Source organism: Cimex lectularius, unplaced genomic scaffold (genome assembly GCF_000648675.2).
Source record: "Cimex lectularius strain Harlan isolate CLEC.00 unplaced genomic scaffold, Clec_2.1 scaffold372, whole genome shotgun sequence".
NCBI lineage: Eukaryota > Metazoa > Arthropoda > Insecta > Hemiptera > Cimicidae > Cimex > Cimex lectularius.
In genome coordinates, this window is record NW_019392954.1 from 182013 (window position 1) to 197852 (window position 15840).

Genomic DNA, 15840 nt, shown 5'->3' on the forward strand with positions numbered 1-15840 from the left:
ATAATGTTAAATTTGAATATAATTCAAACACGTTATGAACTTTTAAGTCAAATGCCGGACATTTCTTTTTCATTTTGTTGAATAAACTAAGATGAAAGAACGCAGAATTGTAAAAATTCCTACTTATTTTCTGTACAACTCAATATTTTGAAAGTTAATGTAAAAAAATTCTTTAAATGTTACTTTAATATTTATACCTACTCCTCAAAAAAGCTCCTCATTACCCCTTCCGTTCTTCAAAAACTCCCCCCCCCAAAAAAAAAATCCATAGTTCCTAACAACCCTTTATAATGCAACTATCCGCACAACTTACTTCCCGACACAATTGAAATGGACTCACCCAGTCCTTAAACCCTACAAACCACAAAACCTTTCGAATTCCTACTGGCCTCTCGGTTTACTGCCAATTCTTGGTAAATTACCTGAAGTCTTCCTTTATAAACAAATACACCTCATTCTCGAATCATTCCACGGTTCAACAGTGCCATCGCATTGTGGACATCATCGCTCTTGAGAATTTCAGAATAAAGAATGCTACTCTGGAGTCGTTCTCGATTTTTCGTTAGAGCCTGGTATCTGGTTTGGTCTTAAAACTGAAAAGCATCCTGCCCTCTACACACAACCTCATCACCTTAAATCCTACGTGTCTGCCAGGTATCGGTAGGTCGTATCCTCACACTCTCCTTTGTACAGAATGGACCCAGGAGTCTCTCATGGTAGCGTCCTAGACTTGCTAAACTGAGTAAAGTGAAATAATTCCTTTTATACAGGAGGGCTTAACGTTTAACTACCCGTTGGGTGTCGAGAACATGGGCTGTGCCGTGATTCAAATTCAGGACTTCTATCATGGATGGCAAATGCGAGGCGGACGCCCGAACCACACGGCCACCGCGGTACCGCCTGTACTCAGTATGCACTGGTGATATCCCTTTCGACATCACTATCCTAAAATACGCTGATGACATTGCCATTCTGTCCCAGTCATAGCTCACTGGACACACTAGACACACCTATATTCCATTGAACTATGGTTCAAACAATGGCGAATCAAACTGAACACCACAAAGTACCCTTCCAATTTGTTAAAATCCACAATTCATATAAGCCGTATATAAGCCGATGTTGCTATACATTTGCCCAGCAAGGAATTTTAATAGCCAAAGAAACATTAATAAGTTACAAGTAATTCAAAATAAATTTTTGCGGCTGGCCATCGTCTCTGCCAGAAATTTAAGTCTGTCTGAGTTGCATGAAAATACAGGATATAATCGTGCAAAAGAGGATATAATGTAATAATCGTGTAATCTATTTGATTCTCGGCGACAAATGAAATGGCCACGGAGAGCTTTAGTACACTTCATTTTGCTTATTACATTTATTAGGTTTCGTAGTCCGCTTAACCAAATAAATTCTTTTCAATTAATTAATTTTTAATTAAGATTTTGTTTGAGATAAAAAAAGCAGTGTCACAAGCGGGATTCAAATCCACGACCTTCGGCTAAATACGCCGCTGCTCTACCACTTGAGCTATCGTGACTTCGATCCACTCACGCACTAACTTCCCACCTCAACCCCACCTTTTGAAATTTCCCTCCTTTTTGCCATTTTTCAGGGAAGGCATCCATTCAATAAACTTATATTTTATTTTTACGCACAACAGTGATTTAAAAAATAATTTTTCAGAGAGAGAGAGAGAGAGGGAGGGATAGAGAGGGAAAGCGAGCGAGAGGGAGGGTGTGGGCGAGGGAGGGAGGGAGAGAGAGAGAGGGATGGAGAGAGAGAGAGTTGGGAAGGGTGTGGGAGAGGGGGAGGGGGGAGGGAGAGAGAGTGAGGGCGGGAGGGAGAGGGAGTGAGGGGGAAAGAGGGAGAGAGAGAGATATGCTTTTATTTTCCCATATACCAAATATTTTAACAAATATCTAAATTATAAAAAATATAAAAATTTGAAAATACACCCATTTTTTGTGGAGCAGTGTAGTTTGCGAAGAGAGGATCGTGAAAAAAACGGCCAGGATGACGATGGGAATCGAACTCACGACCACAGGGTCTACGATAAGAGAGTCAATCACGCGACCACTCGGCTACCGCGGTCCCTTTTTAATTAATTAATTAATTATTCAAATGTATTTTTAATTACTTATCTCAAATGTATCAGTACTTATTTATCTATATATTCGTTTAAATCGTTCTGTTTGTGGTTTTTAGTATACATTTTTCCACGATACAGCCCTATATATATATATATATATATATATATATATATATATATATACGATATATATAAATCGTATTGTCGTAGGATGTTATAGTGCTATGTCACTTTCCCTACACTTGATAGTTATATGTATTGTACTGAAATCGTGTAAATAAATGTCATTTATATAAAACAAAAATTGGCGGATCAAACGAAATACCACAACGTCACAAAATAACCTTCACTCTCCGTCGCATAGCTCTACCTCCAATTTATTACAACCTCACTTTCCTTCCAATCGAAAACGACATCCGTTGCCTCGATCGGTATTTTTTGGCATTACACCTGGAATCCCATGCAGACTTAAAAGTATAGAACTGAACTGACGAAAACACTTCTGGCCAACAGATTTAAACTCTCCGTTGAAAACAAAATAGTCAAATATAACTCAATACTGAAACCAATATGGGCATACAGCATAGGACTATGGGGGTTAACCAAACCAAATCTCCGCTGAATCTAGGCCTTACGAATCCTTAGATCCTCCATGAACACCCTTCTGTTTATAACCACACCTTTCCTCACAATCTCTTGCTCTATTTCGCAATATAAAAAAGTCTTACTTCTTCACTATCCTTTATTTATTGACGTACCCCACCCATTAAGCGTAAACACATCAATGATATTGGTGTTAAATACTAGGGAATTCATCTCGTTCATTTTGTTTTAAGCCAGGTGATATTTCATCCTATCACCCAAACCCTTTATCCGTAGGTTAAACAGTACGGAATGAACGATCTATTTACAGATATCATTAATTAGGTATTTTGACTGAAATGTGAAATTAGTGTGGAAACGTTTTGAATGGAAATTATCCGTTTGGGGGGGGGGGGTCAGATTCACCGATCGGAAGTGCACGGTGTATGAATATCGGCAAACTTTTCGACGGAGTTGGGAAGTCGACCGTTTGAATTGCACATATGTTAAACGGATTCATCCCTCGGGTAAGGGGTGGGTTCCCACTTAGACCTTTCAATTACATGTACATTCAATTACTGGGAGCTATTGAGAAACAAATTGAATAACTTCTTGTCCAGAGATGATCGATCTAGATGTCGTCCTTTTCCTTCCCGTTGGATCCAACAGCAGTCTGGCTTTTGACAGGTCGGCCATGTTAAATCCCTCACCAATTAAAAAATTGTACTACTTATAAAAAACACAGTCATCTACTTTAAAACTATTTTTTTCTTCAAATGTTAACCTCTATGTAAATTTATAGTTACGAATATTATACTGTATATAATCCATGCTCGAATGAGAATGTGTCCCTATCCTAGTGAGTTAGTATTCCCCCAAGTATAGTAGTCTGTAGACTGTAGTCTTTTGCTTATTGTTCTTTTTCCAGCTATTTAGTTCTGTTGAAGTGACGCATTTTAAGAAGTAGAATGTTGACAGTCCATGCTATAATTATCTTTACTGGGTCAACTTGTTACCCCAGATTATGTCACCATCCAGCGGTGCCCTTTCACTCCTCTAAGATGTACGATAGCTGACGCCATAAAACTGTCGGGTTGGGCAAGGTGTTATAACCATTTACAATGCCTGGCTAAAACGTTTAGATTTCGTCTGGTTCTCCATTAACTTTGTGAAGATCCAGAAAGGTTCGTACGTGTAATCTTGGGTCTTTATTTAAGGTTCAGGCTTATACTTTTGCTTTCTGATTCCCTGGCCAGTTTGTCCGCTTGTTCATTACCCAACATTACTTCATGTCAGACACCCAAGATTATGTTGTTCTTTCCCAGGTATTGAAAATTTTGTGTATATTAATGAACCATTTTGGGTGTGAAATTTTTACATCTCCTTTTAACTCCTAGGGCCGTTTGGCTGTCTGATCTTATAAACATTAATTTTTTAAAGTTTAACTTCATTTAACATTTTTCACGGCACGAACATTAATAGAATGCATTTTACGTGAAAACCAAGGTTACTGTCTTTTCTAATAGATTTCGGAGTTCTTCAATTATGAATTTACGATTCTGGCTTTTCTGGAGTACATGCATTTTTCCTTTTTTGTTTTTGTGAACACATTCTGCAATAGAGTATCTTGTTGTTACCTGAACTATTTGTCCTTTGGCCAATAATTGTTTTTGCAGATCCTCAATCGGCCCAATTTGCCAGCTTATTCACTACCCGGAATTGCATTGAAACGTGGCATTAAAGATTGTAGACATATGTGTGGTGTTTAGTGACTATTAGCAAAGGTAATTTGAAGAACGTGAGGTGAGGTTTTAGAAAAACATTTTCTTTATCGCGCCAACGTTTCCATCGTTTCGATCTTTTTTGAGATCATCTTCAGGGCCTGGGATTTATAAACATTGTTTGAATTTTACAAATACATGTAGGGTATAAAAAAATGAATTTATACAATGCTAGAAAATATTAGATAAAAAAACGAATTTATAGAATGCTAGAAAATTTTAGGTTAAAAAACAAATTTATAGAATGCAAAAAAAATTAGGTTAAAAAACAAATTTATAGAATGCTGGAATATTTTAGATTTAAAAAAATGAATTTATCCAATGCTAGAAAATTTTAGATTAAAAAAATGAATTTATACAATGCTAGGAAATTTTAGATAAAAAAAATGAATTTATAGAATGCTGGAATATTTTAGATTTAAAAAAATGAATTTATACAATGCTACAAAATTTTAGATTAAAAAAATGAATTTATAGAACGCTAGAAAATTTTAGGTTAAAAAACAAATTTATAGAATGCAAAAAAAATTAGGTTAAAAAACAAATTTATAGAATGCTGAAATATTTTAGATTAAAAAAAATGAATTTATACAATGCTAGAAAATTTTAGATTAAAAAAATGAATTTATACAATGCTACAAAATTTTAGATTAAAAAAATGAATTTATAGAACGCTAGAAAATTTTAGATTAAAAAACAAATTTATAGAATGCAAAAAAAAATTAGGTTAAAAAACAAATTTATAGAATGCTGGAATATTTTAGATTAAAAAAAATGAATTTATACAATGCTAGAAAATTTTAGATTAAAAAAAAGAATTTATACAATGCTAGGAAGTTTTAGATTAAAAAAAATGAATTTATAGAATGCTGGAATATTTTAGATTAAAAAAATGAATTTATACAATACTACAAAATTTTACATTAAAAAAATGAATTTATAGAACGCTAGAAAATTTTAGGTTAAAAAACAAATTTATAGAATGCAAAAAAAAATTAGGTTAAAAAACAAATTTATAGAATGCTGGAATATTTTAGATTTAAAAAATTAATTTAAACAATGCTAGAAAATTTTAGATTAAAAAAATGAATTTATAGCATGCTGGAATATTTTAGATTAAAAAAATGAATTTATACAACGCTAGAAAATCTTAGATAAAAAAAGAATGAATTTATACAATGCTAGAAAATTTTAGATTCAGTTGTGTTCGACACGACAGACAAGAATGACACATCTACAGGGAAAACAAACACTTTGAGTGAATACGAATACTTTGATTGAAACCAAAATTTTCTAGCATTGTATAAATTCATTTTTTTTATCTAAAATTTTTTAGCATTGTATAAATTCATTATTTTTTTCTACATCCTACATGTATTTATAAAATTCAAACAATGTTTACAAATTACAACATTGCCATGATAAAGAAAATGTTTTTCTAAAACCTACGTCACACCAAAGCGCACCTCACGATCTTCAAATAATCATTGTAGGCATAATTTAAAAAAATAAATATTTTCCGTGTTTTTAAATCATTATTTAAAGCCACTAAAAACAAATTTAATTACATGAGTTAAACAAAAGTAAAAAAGAAAAGAAGCTAGGTACCATCGATGCAGCCAAAAAAAGTTTTTAAAAAATCGGGTTCGTTTTAAGCCTTCTTTAAAGCACTAAAATATGTATTTTCAAAGAAATCAAGAATTAAAAATTTGGGGCTTAATCACAAGGGATTAGATAAACAAATGTTTCTAAAACGAAAATAAGCTACTGGTAATGTAGGGAAAAAATGGGTTCTTTTTTTAGTACTTTGTGAAGCCCATAAATGTGTATCTTTATAGGAATCAAAAATTAGAATTTTAGAGCTTATGTACATGTGATTAGACAAACAAATATTTAAAAAAAGAGCTATTAGTAATGTAGGCAAGATTTTTTTTAAACTTCGAGTTCGTTTTAGGCATTCTTTAAAGGCCTTAAATATGTATTTTTATAGAAATCAAAAATTAGAATTTTGGGACGTAATTATATGAGATTAGTAAACAAAAAGTAAAAGAAAAGAACCTGTCATAAAATAGGCAAAAAATATTTTAAAAAATTTCAGGTTCGTTTTACGCACTCTTCAAAACCATAAAATATGTACATAATCATAGTAATCAAAAATTAAAATTTTGGGGTTTACTTGCACGAGATTTGATAAATAAAAATGTACGAAATTGAAAAGATGCCACAGTGATGTAAGTAAAAAATATTTTTTCAAAAATATATACAACTATTGACGAGCTTTTATGAAAATTAATATGTTGGCCTATGTAGTCGTCTTTTCCGCTTAATTCTTGCAGTTGTACATAAATCATTTATAAATTTCAGAAAGTTTAATAATTCCGTGAGTATAAAAGTGATTGTTGTGCCATTTAATTTAAATTTCAGGTATATAACCTGCACAATAAACCCGAATAAACTAAAATATGACGTCAAGATCGCACCAAGGCTCCTTGGCAGTTGTCCTGAATCTGTGTTTTACATTAAACGATAGTTTCTTTGTTGACTGGTTTCTTTAAGACCACGTCAAATATTATGCTGAGTTGTTTATGTGTTGCTTATCTGATCGGTTGCAGGGGATTATGCGCCGCTTTACGGTCGGTCGACGGTTACGAATTCCTCCTTGACGGAGTAAGCCTGGATTTTTGGTTGAAAACTATACAAAAGTAGAATATAAACCCGGTACTGGAAGGATTTAATAAAAGGATAAGAAGAAAGAGCCGTTTCCAGCACGCCGCAGACTTAATTTCTTAAAGTTTTCGTCTCATACGGATTTCTAAACCTCCATTGGAAACATTTATATAAAGAGAAACGACGAAAAGCTCATTTAAGCTCCACAAACCATTAAATTGGATGGGCACCAAACAGTTCGAGCACACAGCAATAATCAATAAAATCAGACACCCTTTCTTAGAAATGAGGGCTGACTGCGTGGTCCTGGAAACACTCTTTGCAACATCCTGTAAAATCTCAACAGACTGCAAAACAGAAGATGAATTCAGGAGAACATCATATACAATGACATGATATACAGATTGCTTCAAAACAAACGAGTCAGTTGTTTTCTATACGAGCTGGTACTGTCTTTCTAAACAATTGACAAAACATATAATTAACAAATGATTTTATGAGTTGAGTACTTGATGGTCATTGTTTAATGATAAAATGTAATGATGAAGCGTCGGTCTGCTATGTTTTAATAGAAAAGCAGTCCATTAGTTCAATGGTTGATTGGATAAATATCGATTTTGAAAGTGATAAATCAGTCTTAAGGAATAAATCGAATTGTCAGCTTTTCCGATGACCAATGAATTCTTATCTATTTCCCCACCCTGCCATTCCAAAGTCTGGAAAGCAGTCACTGGTTTGGCAGTTAATCGTCCCAACTCCTGGAGTCTTTATCTTATTTTCATCATGAAGGACGTGAAGTCCACCGCTTCGGTCACTCTGTCCTGTTACGGCGAAAAGGCCAAAAATAAATCAACAGCCCAATTCGTTTTGAACCCGTCCTTCGTGGGTACATTCAAGCCTAAGGAACCACCCTCGGAAATGAAAGTCCCCCAGGAAAAATATGCCGGAGCTAGGAAAATTCTCGGCGGTGAGGACAATACAGAAGCGTTTGGCGGCGATGGAATTCCAACAGATGGTATCTCGAACACACTCAAAAAGAGAACAGCCTTTTTAAGAATGGTTACACATATATTGAATTTTCGGCAGGTTTGTTCCTTTATAGTAACATTATTTATCTTAAGCTTGAAATTTATATTAACAGAGTTTTTGTTCTAAATAAAAACTAGGATGTCTAATCGTAATACTTTGTTTTTCCGAGATTTTCTAACTGAAATAACCTTTCATCCCCAGAGTTGAGTCCCGATATTTCGAAAGTGCGCCTTTTGGGCAATGTTTCCAACAAATAAAAGTTTTTTGCAAGTTCCAGTTAGATTTTGAGTACATGGTCAGTTTGGAATAACTATCATTTCAGTCCACCTTCAAAAGCATATTTAAACCAAAACGTATAGAAATTAGGGAAGGCCAAAAACGACTAAATTCTCCCTCACCAGCTTTATTTAAGTTCCAGCTTTAGTTACTTGCTCACATTTTATATTATTTTATAGATCTATACATCAATTTTCTTAATATAAATTTTTTCAGTCCAATTAACTCTTTTTAACTTTAAATTAACACATTTTAATTTAAAATTAAATTTTTATAATTTCGAATTTACATTTTCTTCAAATGCAGGTTTTATCATAAATGTATAAAAATTAAAGATGCTAAAAACACCTAATTACAGCATTCCACTTCTTCTGCTTTTTTCGAACTTTTAGCTTTTTTTATTTAGTTATTGTATATTTTATTTTATTTATCCCTAATCCGATGAATATATATACCCTTTTTTCAATATAGGTTTTTCCCTTCAAATTAATTTTTTTAATTCGAATTAACCTTTATTTCAAATTAACACCTTTTAATTTTAAATCAACCTTTTTGATTTCAAATTAACCTTTTTAATTTTGAATTTACTCTTCCTTAAGTAGCAAGTATTGACCAAAATTTATAAAAAATTGGAGATGGCCAAAAACGGCCAAATGATCTTTTCCAGATTTTCTTCAACTTTCAATTTATTGGTTTATATTTTTTATATTTTATTCTCTGCGTATGACCTTATCTAGTGAAGCTGTACATAAATTTTCTTAATGTAATTTTTTCAGCAAATTTAACTTTTTTAATTTCAAATTAACCTTTTTAATTTTAAATTTCGTACCTTCAAATTTGCTCTTTTAAATTTCAAATTTGCCGTTTTTAATTACAAATTGACCTATTTTTTAAGTTTCACTTTAACCCATTTTAATTCCAAATGATCATTTTTGCCCTATAATAAACCCTTTTTAATTTCAAATTAAAAATTTTACCTTATATTCAACCATTTTTAATTTCAGATTAACAATTTTACCTTCGAATCAGCCCGCTTTAATTTCAAATTAGCCATTTTTACTTTATACTGATCTTTAAAATTTAAAATTAAATCTTTCTTTAAAATATAAAAACCTAGCAGATTGTATGAAATATAAGCACGTTAAGTAAAATTCCCGCATTTTTTCTTTCGTACATACAATATATACTACTTGGACTCTTAAACACTACACTTTCTCATATTACTCTTAATTACACCTTTTTAAAACTTTTTTTAAATTTGAAATTAACCCATTCTTTATTACCATTATCACAGTATAGAGGTGATAAAATTTAACCATGTAAAGCAAAATCTCTATATATTGAAGAATAAAAAAATACAAAAAAATAGCATCTTATATAAAATATCACATGAAAATTAATGAAAACAAAATAAAACAGCGGTTTTCTAATTCAACAATTAGAAAAATATATTTATATGTAAAATACCACATAAAAATTAATCACCATGAAAGTTAAATTTAAATAAAATTAAATATAAAATCAAATGATTCTTCCTTTATAATATATAATGATTAGTTTTTAGATGAATTATTTTATATTAAAAACAAATCTAATAAATAGAAGAATCGTTTATTTTTATGTTCAACAGCATAGAACATTTAATTTTAATTTTAATTAATTTCCATATGGTTTGTATGTTTTTTATTGCTTTAAAGAGAAGGTTAATTTGAAAATGAAAAAGGAACATTTGTAGTAAAAAAGAATTAATTTGACGGAAAAATCGTATAAACGGACCTGTTTTACGACTTTCTCTTGCATCATCAACACGTTTTCGATTGATCTGATCATGTGCTCGATGCGAATTAGTTCGGACGTGCTGAACTCCAATTACCTGTGGCGTAAAACTTCCTCATTTTGACCTCTTTGCAATGGTAACATAAGTTAGGACAATATTTTTTCGCAGTTAATCCCATTAAATTTACAAAGGCGATCTGACAACCTATGCCTCTTTTTTGTCCGTACTGCTTCGTTTATTTAGTGTTTATTTCCGAGTGGAAATAAGCAGAGTAGTAGGATAGACATCCAATTCACAAGTGTCTCATGACCTTTCTATATAACCCAATCGAACCCTCAGCATTTGCATAGGTTTCTCACCTCACTCAGGCTGTTTGCTTGAATAAGAAAAAAAAGTCCTTCTCATCTGAAAGGTCCGAAGGGTCGACACCTTTTCTTCCTAACCGGTTCATGTGTAAATTCTTTTTGTAACTGGTGAGCGACCGTTTTATCCAACCTTACTTAGGCATTCAACTCGTGTCGCGGAAATCCAGTCGTGAAAAACTGTTAGGGTACACGATTGCCTGAAATAACCCTGTTACATACGACTTAGTTAAACCTTTCAACCACAAATCTTGTCATTGTCAATACCTACGTTTTCAGTTAGGATACTGTTAACAACAATTTTACAATTTCGATTAATAATCACTCTTTTTTTCAGGTCACGCAGCTGAGTCAGTTTTTCACCTTTAATTCTTCACGGAACGTCGAAAGCGGTGAACTCGATATCAACGGGAATGGAGTAAGTGTATCATCGCTCATTTACTTGAGATCTGATATCTAAAAAAAGTTTGAAACTGATTTATTCAACTAATTTGCATTTAGTGGCTTTAAAAAAGGGCGAAAGGTTATTTAGTGCACTGGTATATAAACATGAATACTAATTTTACAGCTTTACACATTATCACTAACGAATATAACCTCCTGAGTTAGTTTCACCGTCTTTTAGATCGACATGTCATCTACATCTACACCAGCCGCCATACAAGTTTCTTACACTTTAATATGCAGTGGTAATTAAACACAAAATAGTATTAAGTTCAATAAAAGCCATAATTAACACTGTCACTAACGAATTATAACCTCCTGAGTACGGCCTTCTAGATCTTACTTTCACCGCCGCACCACAAAGAAAGTAACGTTGATTTTTTACAGTTTAACATATGTTGTTAATTAATACACTTAGTACACATAAATACACAAGAGACGACATGAAAAGGATGTTTGAATTTAATCAAAACTTCGAAATAAATCTAGGCAACATAAAAGAATTGGAACGAGAGGAAAACACCTTCTTTAAGTGTTAGTACTTTTTTAGTACCCAGATGGATCTAGAACACAAGAAGGTACAGGGGCAGGAGTATTCGGTCCTGGAACCAAATATTCAGAACCCATGGGAAAATACACCAATATCTTCCAAGCTTAAATTCACGCAATCGAGAGATATACTCAACTCAACTTGACTAAAGGGTACAAAAACAAGAACATAACTATCATGTCAGATAGCCAAGCAGCCAACAAAGCACTAAGTTCAAATAACATTAGTTCAAAGATGGCGTTGAACTGCAAAACCGAATTAAACTAGGTACGCAGAACAAAGTCATCCTCTCCTGGGTCCCAGGACACATACATGGGAGTAGAAGGCAACGAGAAAGCGGACACCCTTGCAAGGAAAGGAGCTGCCACACCGCTGATAGGACCCGAACCCTTCTTTGGCATAGGAACCCACACTATCAATGAGTATCTCAGACAGAAGGACAAAAAGAAAATGAAGGAACAAGGGAATTCACTCATTGGGCACAGGCAATCCAATAATCTCCTAACAAATTTCGAAAGAAAAGAAATTACTAAATGTGTTAAAGGAAGCAGGAATAAACTGCGAATCCTAATAGATTCGTAACAGGACACTCCAAGCTACATGGATACTGAAAAAAGATTGGAATAATCCAAAACGGAACATGCAGATTCTGCAAAGAGGCAGAGGAGACACCTCCTAACAAACTACGGTGCTACACTTGCCCGCAGGAGGAAGTGCTTTACAATTATTAAAATTATTACAATAATTACACCCCGACTATTACATATACGTCTCTACATCTACACATAAATACAAAGATTATTGCTTTAACCACTGTGTCACGAACTTCCAGAGCTGTTTTTCAACCAATGCCTTCTAGTTCTCAACCACTTTCTGACACCTCACGGCCACCATCAATAAGATTGTCTATTACAATATAACACACAATGTTATTTACTGCTGTACATATACATTGCAGTGATGACAGATTTATACACTATACTCAATGACTTATTCCTTTTCAGTGATTTTGCACTTATCTCTTAACATTATCTATCCGCCGTACAGCAAACTTATAAGATTGTTTATTACAATGTATCATACAATGGTAATGAATTAGCCAATACACATTAATACAATGATTATAGCTTCATACGCTTTTATTAACGAATAATAACCTCCTGAGTTATTTTTCACCAGTGCTTTCTACATCGACAAGCCATCTAGATCTCACGACACTGTCAACCCGCTTAATGCCGACGTCATCAATAAAGTTGTTTATTACACAATAACATACGATAAAACATAAATATTAGGTACTACATTAAATATACATTATCACAATAAATATAGCATCGTATATATCATAAATGAATATAACCTCCTGATTTACTTTCTGCCAGTGCCTTCGAGATCAACATGAATTCTAAACTTAACGACGCATTCTTGCCGCTTCTCGTTTCCTTGTATTATTGTTATAACTCAAATGTCAATGCAAATTGTTCGAATTTCTTTTTTCTTAAATATCATCGAGAAATTTTTCTATTTTTAAAAAACAAGTAAGGTTTGACTACTGCAAATCTATAACCTATCTATAACTGTTACCGCTCACGCCTTCGTAATAATTTTTTTCATAGTAATACCAATCATAATTGGAGGATTCGGAAATTGATTAGTACCATTAATAATTGGAGCACCTCCGCCGAATTTTTTTTGCTAATATCAAATTCGAACAAAAACGATTGTCAATAATGGTTTGTCAGTCTATTTCACCGGTTGACAATTTCATGACTTTGTGTAAGAAAATCTACCTTTCCAAATTAATACGCTTACAGCGAATTTATCTCGCTACAAGCTTCTATGTTTTTGTGTAATGACATTTAAAAAAATTAAATGTGGCTTAGAAAATTTCAAAAACACTTCGAAAATAAAATGCTGAGATTCGAACCTAAAGCGGCTAGTGTGGCAAAGTTCAGGGCTCCAAATTAATTCACTGAATGGAAAATATTTATAAAATTATTAATTTTTCCAAAACTATAGTAATATATAAAAATGCTTTCTTTAACAGCTTTGGACCACACCAGCTATTGGGGAAGCGATCCATATGTCAGAAGGAGGTCGCGGCAGGCGGTTAGTACCGAATGGAGATGTGATCCATACTGAAGAAGGCGTGTCGATGGCAAGACGACTTCTCAAGTTCTATTCGATCGACATTATATGCTTAGCTTTGGGAATTTTCTTATTCTTCTTTGGATTGTACCACTTGGTATTGATTTTTTACCACTATTCGTACACAACAGAATTTTAAGCATGGAAAAATAAACAAATTAAGTTTTTTAAATTTGATATATTTGGTATTAAAATTGTGGTTCTCTTCATGTCTTTTATTTTAAAAAAATCACATTTGTTCACAAACGTCAATAAAAAATGAATGAATTCCAAGATACCAATGTAGATTAGATTTGGATTTTATTATTCTATCATAAATTTTTGTACATGCTTTCTGTCAAAATATATTGTTATCAATTTAGTGCGTACTATTTAATAGAGAGGTATGGATGTGCAACATAAAATGGGTCAAATCGCATTCATAAATTGTCTGCATGGTACCTATCCCGTTTGTCATGTGACAACAGACTGAAAATAATTCCCCGTCTGAAAAAATACGGGAAACCTTTTAATTAACCCCCTGGAAACAAATGGGTAAAATCAATATTCCTCGATATTGATTAATCCCGAATATATCAGGGTCGTCGGCCATTTTGGAAAGGGAGCGTCGTAGAGAATTTATTGGAAGAAGAAATATAGTTTAGCATCATCAAATTTGGATCATCCGTCTTTCTCGAATGCAATTGTCGCCGATTTCCAGCCCTCTTGGTAGTAAGATGTCTGACGGTAATTATTTGGTGAACGAGCGACGTAAGAAAGAGGGCGAAATTATTTTTTGGCGAGAAAAAAGTTGATTTTCGTTTTCTACACTACAAAAAGCCACAAAAATGTATACAAATTTTTGTGAAAATAAAAAAAATAATTTTTCTGTCTCAAATTCATCGCTTTCCAAAGCCTCAGATTGCTTCATAAATGATAACTACAATTAATTAAGGTTTTTAGTTGAGATAAAAACATGTTAATGGCACGAGCGGGATTCGAACCCACGATCTTCGGCTAGATACGCCGCTGCTCTACCACTTGAGCTATCGTGACCTCGATGAAAAATGGCAAAAAGGAGGGAAACTCATAAGGTGAGGTTGAGATAGGAAGTTGATGTCCGAGTGGATCGAGGTCACGATAGCTCAAGTGGTAGAGCAGCGGCGTATCTAGCCGAAGATCGGGGTTCGAATCCCGCTCGTGCCATTAACTTTTTTTTCATCTCAACTAAAAACCTTAATTAACTGTAATGATTTAATTGGTCAAGCGGACCACGAAATTAGTGAATTTAATGATGATAACTTTGAAAAGATTTCTCTAATCTATAGTAAATTTTATAAGATTGGGTCTGTAGAAAATACTCGTAATCGCACAATCTAGACATCTTTAATTACAATAAAACCTGAGATAAAAATGAAGATTTTTGAGGTTTTGCTGTTGATTTCATCCATATTTTTTCTCAGTTATAGTGACAAAGTTACCTGAAGTAAAAAAGGCTTTCAGTAAATTATGACAATACTTTTTTGTAGGAAAAATTCGAATTTTTTTTAATGTTTGCACACACTTTAACACTTACAATTGTGGGTTTTCATATCAATAAAAAATTTAAGATTGTTTGGAGTTAACCCGCCAGTAGTGGATTCGATGTCCGGCGTTCCACTTAAAAATTCATCAACTACAAGGTTATTACAATCATCGGAAAGCTGAATTTTACTTATTTTAACTTACAACAAACACGAATACTAAACAGACATACTCTCGCTACATGCCAAACACAGTTTTGACGCAATGATTGAGCGACCTGGCTAAGTAAATATAATTTTTAGGACAAAATTGTTATTCCTTTGTGCACACCAAAAAAAAAAACTCCCGTACTAAAATTTTTGGTTAAACAAAAAATTGTCTACATCGATGGTTCAGATTTATTTTCAAAAATCAAACAATATGTTGATAACGTTGATTGTTCGGAGATCGTGAGATGCGGTCTGGCGTGACGTAGGTTTTAGAAAAACACTTTCTTTATCGTGCCAATGTTTCGACCTTTATTGAGATCCTCTTCAGGGCTCAAAGTGTTTGTTTTGCGTGTAGTTGTGTCATTCTTGTGAGTCGTGTTGAGAGTGCCACTCGGCGATCGGACTCACGACCTCCAAATAATC

At 33.2% G+C, this 15840-nt stretch overlaps 2 protein-coding genes across 2 annotated transcripts in view; one reads left to right on the forward strand and one right to left on the reverse strand.

Annotated features, from left to right (window-relative positions):
• Positions 1 to 15840, reverse strand: part of LOC106663391 (head-specific guanylate cyclase) — a 199626-nt gene that overhangs the window by 141256 nt on the left and 42530 nt on the right. The gene's annotated exons all lie outside the window — the stretch shown is intronic.
• On the forward strand, positions 7842 to 14038 carry LOC106663392. The gene is made up of 3 exons (XM_014388213.2): positions 7842 to 8205; positions 10901 to 10981; positions 13605 to 14038. Exons 1-3 carry the CDS (start codon positions 7903 to 7905, stop codon positions 13842 to 13844), a joined length of 624 nt encoding a protein of 207 aa, XP_014243699.1. The 5' UTR covers positions 7842 to 7902; the 3' UTR covers positions 13845 to 14038.

What these genes read in the sequence shown, in the direction of transcription:
- LOC106663392 (XM_014388213.2), top strand. Translation starts at nt 7,903, where the DNA reads ATGAAGGACGTGAAGTCCACCGCTTCGGTCACTCTGTCCTGTTACGGC. An exon ending in ATATATTGAATTTTCGGCAG is followed by an intron (nt 8,206 to 10,900) that starts GTTTGTTCCTTT and finishes TCTTTTTTTCAG; the next exon opens with GTCACGCAGCTGAGTCAGTT. An exon ending in TCGATATCAACGGGAATGGA is followed by an intron (nt 10,982 to 13,604) that starts GTAAGTGTATCA and finishes TTTCTTTAACAG; the next exon opens with CTTTGGACCACACCAGCTAT.